General features: G+C 34.2%; 1 protein-coding gene across 2 annotated transcripts in view; it reads right to left on the bottom strand.

Moving 5' to 3' along the window:
* The window catches only part of LOC117123572 (CREB3 regulatory factor-like), a 27,422-nt gene that overhangs the window by 4,908 nt on the left and 12,113 nt on the right, over positions 1-10,401 (bottom strand). For both annotated transcript variants that reach the window (XM_033269552.1, XM_033269553.1), the window contains exons 3-7: positions 7,159-8,202; positions 3,523-3,652; positions 2,307-2,517; positions 704-777; positions 16-138 (exon numbers count right to left, since the gene is read on the bottom strand). In XM_033269552.1, coding sequence (XP_033125443.1) covers positions 16-138; positions 704-777; positions 2,307-2,517; positions 3,523-3,652; positions 7,159-8,196 — 1,576 coding nt within the window. In that variant the 5' untranslated portion in view covers positions 8,197-8,202. The remainder of the gene's footprint in view (positions 1-15; positions 139-703; positions 778-2,306; positions 2,518-3,522; positions 3,653-7,158; positions 8,203-10,401) is intronic.

Here is a 10,401-nt window from a genome sequence, read left to right as displayed (position 1 = left end):
GTATTAATATCATACCTAAGTTGTCGTTTGTTAGTTGCTCCAACATCTTGGACAATGAGAAAGGATAATGTGAACCCATCTGGGAGGTCCTCACTGCTACCTCCTTCTTGATTTGTGATAAGACGTATGTCAAGTTATCTACATGGAGACAGATAAAAATATTTACATTACATTAAAAATAATAATAATACGATAGTAATGATATGAATAGTAGATTAGTAGGCTGGGGAAAAATTAATAGATAAGTAGATGTGAGAGGTGGTGGTAGAATATTTAGCAGAATTTGGCTAGGATGGTAGATTAGCAGGAGTATGCTAGGGGTAGTATACTGCTTTATGCAAGGCGGGGGGTGGTAGTAGATTAGTAGGCTGGGAGTTGGCAACTTTGAGACATAAATTATACTATATTATGTTTACAGAGATAAATAATAATGATTTGACTCTAATATATGTGTGTCTCCACCATAGGAATAAGTAGGCATACAGAACATTATATTCCCATGTGAGTGCATCCAGATAAACATTAAATTATGCATTGCATATCAGCCAATCACAGGAGAGAGCCCAGGATGTCTACATTTTCAACAAGCATAGAAGGATACTGTTCATGTAGTACCTGTATTACAAAAAAATAACACTGCTCTATTCAAATATGTTATGAGTGAACTTCTTTTTACATTTAACCACAATGCAATATAACTTACCGTGTTCCTTTTCTAGGCCATGTAGCTTGACCTTATTCGCCTCATGCTGTGCTTTCTTTTTTAGACGACATGCTCTGGGAAAATGAGAAGATAATGTGGAGATTGTAGACACAATTTTAAGATTTTTGTTCAATTAAAATAAACTTCACACAAAATAACCTTGAAAGTCAAAAGATATTTTAAATTAAATAAACATATTTAAATAACTGATAATCAATCATTCAATAAATCAACAAATAATAAATCAATTAATTAATAAATAAGTAAATCAGTCAGTCAACCAATCAATAAGTCATTCAATCAGTCTTTGAGTTATAAATTTCATAATGCATAAAGCATTTGATGTGCAAATGGGAATATTTGAAATCCTATTTATGGTTTAACGGACACTGACTTTGATAGACATATATAGTACAGTACTGTACATAATAATGAACACTATGCATGAAACAGCAAATTATATTAAGCCTATCCTCCCCTTGAAAATGCTAATAAAATTCAAACTGTAAAGAATAATGAAGTGTTGATGGAGTTTGCACTAAAAAACATCCACCACTGAACTAATCTACAGCTACTCATACTGTACCTGGAGATCATTCTTTAAACCTGAGATTAATATTTTGTTATGATCTGATCTAATTGAATGAGCATGATAATGAACAAAGTATTAGAGTGAATTATATTATTTCTTTCCCATGGACTGCAGTTGCTCTTACAGTCTGTTGTCTTCAAATGCATATTCATTACTGTTGCCTAGCATATGTTTCTATACAATTTGCTTGAGAATTATTACCACAGAAAAATCACTATTCATCTCATGTTTTCATATAGTGTATATACATTATAAATTTTTCATATTCAAATTGGATATCTGTTTACTGTTCATATTGATAATTGTGCTTTATTGTTTCTTATGTTGTAATTGGTTACGCCCAAACAAAATGTCATCTTGGATAACAAATTTGTTAATGTGTAGGCCAACCACAGAGCTATTAAACAACTAGAGTGCTGACTAGGTGACAAAGAAATGCAGAGCTGTATATGTGTACCATATAAGATGGCCGCTGTAGGAAAGCGCCACCTTCAGGCTTAGTATACATATTATAACCATAAATAAGCCCTCTGACTAACTATTATTTCATATAACCATTATAATTTATATTAATAAATTATTACACTATTGTAGCCAAAAAGAGGCCAAGTGGAGGATTTGATTTAATAAAGTACTGAGGAATGAAAATCAAAATCGCTTGAGTTTCAACATAGCTGTATTCAAACTCTATTGTTAAGTTGAGGGCACCACTGAAACGATACTTAGCATATTATGATTGGCTGAATCTACGGCAGCCATCTTGTATGGTAAACACACACAGCTCTCCATATTTTGAACATCAAATACATTGCAGTTTGTGCTCTCGTATTCTTAATATAACTCTAAGAGGCCAACAAAAAAGAGTTGAGCTGTAGCATGGTGGTTTACATGACAGCCTTCCAATCCCTTTCCTGTTGGATTTACAGTGTAGGCTGCTTAATATCAAAGAAGTTAATATGGTATGAATATATGAATGAATGAAAAGTAAAAAAAAAAAAATATATTGTATACCTTGATGCAAGTTTGTTCTTTTCCTTTCGAGATTTTGTTCGGGAATTCGGAGGTAGCCTCTGTAGGGGCAGCATATCGGCAATCACTTTATTCAGTTTACATAGTTCATTACCGATTTGTAGTAAACGTTTTGGATTTGGCGTCCAATCGTCATAGTCGCCTCGACGTGATCGCAGGGCTTTTGGAGTTGGTCCTATGATACTTGAGATCCCTGTTAAAATATATACAAAATTCACAAAATAAGAATTTTATAATTTTAAATAATACTCATTCTCTCCAATAGTTTGTGAACACTTGTCTTACTGTCACCATTTTATCGGGTATTTTTTTGAACCAGCACCACCAACGTCTTGCAACTTTTCACTGGGGACATCTAGCAGCCTAGTCTGAGCAAATTTCGATTTTCCTGACACATCTTCTTTTGAGTACGTTGACAATCAAAAAACTGCATGTTTTATGCGCCCCTATTTCCTATTTTTGTTTTGGCATTTTGTTTTTAAAAACTATCCTAGGCCTCTACAAAGCAATGTCATGTACCAGTCACAGAGCACTGTAAACACTAGTAACTATGTAGAGCGAAATGCCTAGGCACCTCCCCAGTGGTAGTTTCCGGGTTCTCGGCAATTTCCATTCCAAATTTAGCGAAAATGGTGTATAGCATATTTTTATGTGCAGGAGTTAAATAAATACATAAAAATAAAAAAAATAATTTCAATTATATAGGAATGCTGACTTAATTATAATTATAAAATTCTGAACATTAAAATTTTTATCAATTACTTACAGCATGAACAACTTTGTTTCCTTATATAATAATAAATAGAAACCTGTATGTTTTTTCCCAATTCAAATCTAACATTTGTTTAACATACAAAATACAAAAAATTAAATATTAATTTTTATTGTTCAAAATTTAATAGCTCAACACTATAACAATATATCTTTTGCATTTTTTCATAATTATTGAAATTGCAATAAGATTTGTCATATTGAAAGTAGCTACAGTAAATTGTTTTCTTAAATTCTATAGTTTGACTGACATTGTCAAATCACAAAGTCATCGTCAATGACAAAGAGAATCAGTAACTTATGAATATTTAAAAAGGCTCTTTGTACTGACTGGGTGATTCCAGGAAATCATTGTGAAAAATCAATATGATTATCGGTTTATTTACTTCCTGATCAAACAGTGCCTTTAAATAAATTCAAGCTTTACCGAGATCAGAAATATCACTTGCATCGTCTGCCATCTCATCATCGCTCACATCGTGATCATCTCGCTCACTCCCCAATCCTTCATCGTGGGAATCAAGATCATCATCATCATCTTCCTCTTCTTCCTCCTCCTGTAAGATGAAGCAATAACACTGAACTCCACATTACACTGCTAAATTACAGTGCGCTATACAAGTAAATACTTTAACACTTAAAACCAAAACTAGTGTATTAACAACAAAATGAGATGATGCTGATAATTATGACAATGGTAGCCTTTGTGGTGTCAAAATAATAGTATCAAAATAATACTGTAATGTAACAATTCCTCAATGTAGTTGATATTGATGTTTTAATTTTGATATGAGAAGATGATGATGTGTGAATAAAGATGATTAGTACGATATTCAAGTTTAATTTATTATATAAATTCATTTGCATGCAATGGAGTGTTCCTATTTTCAATGAACCAAAAAACAAAAACTGATGACTAACTAAAGATCTCTCCAGTGACCACACTATCGATTTTTCTTGGGACAAAAAACTGAGGCATATTGTGGCAAAATGGCTAAGTTGTAGCAAAAATTGAAATCCAACTTATTGGTATTTTCAGATACCTGAGTATGCGATCTTTAAAATGAAGGGGTCATTCATTGAAATTGAACATTTGAAGCATTAGTTATTGGAAAGTGAAAGTACAGCAGTTTTTGAGTAAAGATAAACATGATTTTGAGTAGAGTAATTGCCTTTCAAATTTATTGTGCATACATTGTTTTAATAACAGAATTAACTATCAAAACAACGTTAAATAAACAATTTGTAGACCACTTCCAGAACTAATACTTTGGGACATGATTAATAAAGACATTAAATTATTGATTTATAGTGAAAAAAAAAATTTGGAATTTTAGGCAATTATTTGATCTCTCATATTATTATAGCTCATTTACACAATACTGGCCTGTGCAACATCTTAACCATTTCGACATGCCTCATATGCCCATATATGTCACGATGTGCCTATATATGGTCATGATGTGATGTCATTATGACCATATATTAGGCATGTCACAGGTGTTTGTCAAATAAAATTTGAGTGTAGACTGGACAGGGCTTAAGATTATTTTTAGGCAAGCCCCAGCAATGGCCCCTTAAAATTCAACTTGTTTTTGGTTTGTTTGCATAATTTTTATGTTTAGTATACTGTATTTTGGCTCCAGCTCTCAATATCCTCTATAACCATGTCATTGGCTCAGTCTTGATTGGTTGGGAAACCATCACAACTCAGCACTGGATTCTATCTTCCAGTTATTAATAGGAATAATAACTCTCACCACAATACTGGATAATTTAGAGCTGAACAAATTATCTGCTAATGAGGGAATCCATAAAGCCCACTCAAGGTCACAGATATTTCAGGCCGGATGAACAGAGCATTTTATTGACAGTAAAGGAACATTCTACGATGGATAAAGATCATGAACTTTACATTGTTGATTTACTTGTAAGAGTTTGATGTAATGTAACCTAATTGTGGTAAAGCTTGGTTTAACATTTTGTATTTTTAATGTATTGAACATTGAAGTCATTTATTAATATTGAAATACTAATTTGTCCAATAGGTTTAATTCACTATTATTATAATTTGAGTCCACTTTTTCTAAGAAAGAACCAAATACCAATCTTCAATCTACACTAAGCTAAGGCAAGACTTTTATATTCCTTGTTTCACATACTTATTTTTTAAATGATTATTGGAGGAGGGCAGAATAAAAATAAAATTTTTGTTTTCTTATTTAGCAATAGTTTTGACAAAATCATCCAATGAAAAAGCTTATCCTTTTAAACTAAAGGCTACCAGAAAAACGACCATAACCCACATCACTGCTTCCGTTTACCAGCAATTTGAGGTGCAAAGACCGGCTAGTACATGACTCACAGGTGTTCTCAGTTTTGTGGGCATCTAACTAAACAAATTAAAAAACAAAACAAAAAAAAAATCAATTCACAATAAATTAAGGGTGCACTGTAAGCATTCAAAAGTATTAAATTTATTGTTCATATTTACTGGATATGCACAAAAAGACAGTACATATTGTTATCATGACATTAACCATGTGATGCTATAAATAAAATTCCTAGCATACTGTACAGGATTTGGACCCAGACCTCTGACAACAGCAGGCAAGTATCCTAGCCGAGCCACAGGCTCTTATGGGCTGGAGCTTAACCCCAGTTTCAAGTAGATGACGCGAGGAGAGCATGATGCTACCCCTGGTTAGGACGCTGGTCCACCGCAGGTTATTCCCAGCAATTTGTCGATATACCCATCGGTACGAATGGGTATAGACTGAAGCAATGTAGATAAAGTGTCTTTCTCAAGGACACAAGCGAAATACACAGCAAAGGATTGAAACCTCGACCTCGAGGGCTGAGAAACCAAACCATCTAATTCCACTGCACCAAACCACCTCCTGACAACAGCAAGTGGGCTGCTTAATATGTTCAATATACTAAAACCTCTAATGCATTATAAAGTTTGGCCGGTTGGGAATTATTATACTGTATCAGTTTTTGAGGCAGTGAGTAAAAAAATATAAAGATTTTTGGACATGAACACATAACTTTGGATTGCATTCCAAATACCAATCCCACCAATTTAAAATGCAGACTACTGTATGTTTCCACAACTGTTATGAAAATAAGGTATTACAGTATTTGCATAGACATGAACTCTAACCTATATATTATTCATTGTAAATATTGGAACAATACAATGGGGTGATGTACTGTATTTAACCTTTCATATGAAAGAACTTTACATAACAAGTCAGAATATTTACATTTGTCTGGAGTTCAGGATGTGTCAGACCTGATCAAACTAGGCTACTTTTTGTTGATAAGTTTTATGACAGTTATAAAAATAATGTATTGCACCTCATATTGTATCAAGTGCGAGACACAACTTAACAAGAATGACACTGGGATAAGCATGTTACGGTAAAATGCAGTTTATTAACTTTCGAATCGGAACTGAAGATTTTTTGTTAGCACTGAATGCCAATTATCTAAAAGGCAGGGCAATACCTCCCCCCTCTAAATATGTATTTAACAATTTTCTGCATTTTTGATGGACTAATGATTGTTGAAACAAAACAAAAAATAAAGTAAAAAAATAAAAACATGAACATTAATAATTAACACTAATGAAGATGTTCCAAACCTCAGAAGCAGAACTGAAAATCTAAGATTTTTTGTTAGCAGTGAATGAGGCACTATCTAGAGGTCAGGGCAATGCCTGTCTGTGCTAATCATTCTTTCTACCTAGAAAATGTATGTTTTTAAGATTTTTTTTGCAATTCTGAGAGATTATTAATGAAGGGTGTAAAGACAAAATGTTGTGATCGCTGCAACTATATAATTATACTCTTATAAAATGCATTTCTGATTTGCAGTGAGACCATCTTTATTATATTTATCAATTATCATACCGCGTCACTATGAGCAGATGGTTTGCAAATTTCTCCATCACCAGTGCTCCTTATTTCTCAATCTTGTAAAGAATTTTACAAAATTTTGGAAAATCTTGTGATAAACTTGGAAATAAATGAACAAATTAGAAAAAAAAAAAACTAACCTCAATTTGCTGCATCTGGATTGACGTTCCTTTTCGTAGATGAGGTGATAATCTTTCTTTTGACTTTCTAGGTTCCTCTTTCCTTCCTGCTACTTCGCTAATTTTCCTCTTTTCTCCTTTCATTGTTTTCCCTGAATTGCCGTGGTTCTTTGAGGAACGTATCATAAATAAATTAGTGTACTCTATCGGACTTTTCTCTCTCAAAAGGTTTGAGTCATTTGCTGCCTTTGGTGGCGGGCTATCTTTAGCAAGATTTAAAGCACTTATGCTTTCTTTTTTCTCCGTTTTGTTTCTTACTGAGAATGAACTCAGCACGGATGATGAGTCATGACTTTTGATGTCATCCTCCATTGACGTATTTGTGAAAGTTACATTTGATGCGAACCCATGCTTGGAGGGTCCCTGAGGCCATGAGTAAGATTGCATGGTTGTTTGGAGGGTTTGCTGGGATTGGACTTTGGACAATACTGGGATGCTTACGGAACTCTGTTTTTTAGTTTGTGTTAACAATGACTGTTGAGATAACTCCAAACCTTGTGAATCTTCCATATTTAATTCCGCAAGGGTTGGATCGTGTGCGAAGTCATCGACCTGGTGTTGTAGAGGACTGCTGATGTCATCAAGACCATAAAAATCACTTTCATATGATCCCCACGGCGATTCTCTTCCACCATCTTTGAAGCTGCATAAACTTTCATTAAAGCTTCCGCACAGACTGTCCGTGAAACTTCCACATACGCTCTCATCCAACGACCCACTACAGATAGATAAATCGTTAAAGAAACTATCATTAAGGGCATCTCCACTCGGGCTAGTGGCCATGATCCTTGGCGGTCTGTGGCAAGTTATGTTTGTTAGTCCGATATTTGCTGAAGGAATTGGTTTACTGTATGATACACTGTGAGCCCCTTCTATATCATATGTGAACATAGAGGGTGGGCTTGCAGCAAAATCGTTACAATATGGTGACTGTAGTTGGTATTGATTTGGTACACACGACTCCCCGGACACCAAATCTCTGAACGAGTAAAAATCCATCACAGGCTGTATGAAAAAACGAAACAAAAATGTTATAAATCTTAAACTATGCTACAAATTTTTAAATAAGTTATTTGAAAAAAGTACAGTTTTAAGCAATTTCCATCTAGCTGGTTATTTGTAATTGGATTAAGAACTATGGAGCAGATTTATCTAATGACCACAAACTCAAATTTTCATCTGGTAAGTCGCCAGAAAATTAATTTACATTCATAGCTTCTTTGTTTTAAAATTAATTTGCTAACCTTTCACTGCCTGAATGTAATGCATAATTCTAAATTAGCCAAGTACTTCAAACAATAGTACAGTACAGATACATTTTAATGACAGGGATGTTTATCACTCATAAGTTCCAGTTTTACATCATCACAAATCTCTTTGGACAAAGGGTTATTGAAAGTGTATTAGGTATAATAATCCAATATCTCATGAGGTAGGCCAAGTGTACAAGCGTCTATTAAATGCAGGGACCTTGGACCAAAAGCAGAAGAGATGAAAATCTTTCTTTTCTTCCTTTCAACTTTATTTAGTCCTTGTGGAAAATATTTCTAGTGTACATAAATTTTCATAGCATACATATAAAATACAAATACAAAGATAATACCGTATAAAAAATATTTAGGCCTGTAATATATAATAATACAAGGCCTTTTCATTTAAATCACCATAAATTAAAACATCATAAAAAGTAAATCCATTAGTCTGTTTCTTTTTGTTTATCTATTCGACCAAAAAAATAAAGAGAAATGGTCGGGGGGTGGGGGAGGGGAAGCAGTTTAAGTAAATGAATCACTATACTCTTTCAAGTCAGCTTCCCCCTCAAAATATACATTTCGATATGAATATAAATGACAATGGTGGCTATGTGTTACAGTAAAGAATACATGGGATTGGGCAATCTAACAGGGACCATTGGATGAGTTAGTCTACGGTATATCAAGTCTCCAGCGAGTAACAGGAGTCTCCCTGAAATCAATACGCCTTCCACACTCCCATATGAGCAAGCAACAAATTTCCCGAAACTAAAACTTTCTGCAAATTCATGCTATTTGCATTTTTTTACTACTTTATTACCACTCTCTAATAGTCACCTTGTGAGGGGTATCACCACATACAAAAAATAAATTTGGATGTTTTAATAGAATTTAGAAGGTTCATTTTAAACCAGATCTCCTGGAATAAGCTTCTTTCAACCTGGGACCTCTGCAGTACTGTAGGCCATTAGTCAGAATGCAGTCCTATAGAACTAAACTGATACCCTTTAAAGTTTTTAAATGAATGTATGATTCATTCATATTCAACAACCACAACTGTCATAGTCTAATCATATTTTTTTTAAATGTTACTCCTCACCACAGGCCACCTGTCAAATGTTGCATGATCGTGGGAAATATCACATACTGTATCTTCGCCAATAGATTAATAGTGCTATAAAACTTTGCAGTACAGTTTTGATACTTTTAAATTGAATCATCTCTTTTGTTGTGCAAAACAGATGACATGTCCTGCCAATAATGCAGCATTTTGGAAATTCTTCAATGAGTCATTCCATCCAGAAGTTCCGGAAAATTTATAATTTTTCCCTCTTTCAAAGGTCACATTATTAAAGACTGCCCATCGGTGGCCCCAGAGAGTCCAACCAAAGCTCTGAACCAGGCTGCCTACTTTAGGACCTCTGGTCAAGACCCCAAATTGAAATCCCAGGGAAGGTGGAGAAGGAAGGAATAGATTTTACAGTATGGTTTTAAAGGATGGTAAAAGTTGTGCTTTTAGATGCACTCCCAATATGGACATGGTATAATTTCATGATATACTGCCTTAAAAAAATAACTGTGAATGCAGGACTCTCTATTTTTGTTTCATGTTTGTTAAGCGCATTGAGATCCCAACAATACGTGCTCTATAAGTCGATCCATGTGATGCCAGACAATTATTGGTATCTACTACAGTTACTGCTGTCATCATTTGCCAATGTAACATGTAACTATTATAATGACAGCATGAAATCAGTTGAATATAGTCTTGAAATGGTGGGGAGAGCAGGCTGAAGAGCAAAGGTGAAGTTGGTGGCTCGATAGTTAGGTGAGGGGCCCTAGCTCGCAAGTTAAGGTGATTGAGGTGATTTTGAACTACTGTACTTGATTGTGATTTTTTAGTAGGGAGAGTGGTTGGGGCAGTATTTCCTTATTTTTTTTTTTTTGAGGT

Source organism: Anneissia japonica, unplaced genomic scaffold (assembly GCF_011630105.1).
Source record: "Anneissia japonica isolate Jap-2015-1 unplaced genomic scaffold, ASM1163010v1 scaffold287714_len2871179_cov188, whole genome shotgun sequence".
NCBI lineage: Eukaryota > Metazoa > Echinodermata > Crinoidea > Comatulida > Comatulidae > Anneissia > Anneissia japonica.
The sequence above is the reverse complement of the archived record's forward strand: the minus strand, read 5'-3'. Positions and strand labels throughout refer to the sequence as shown.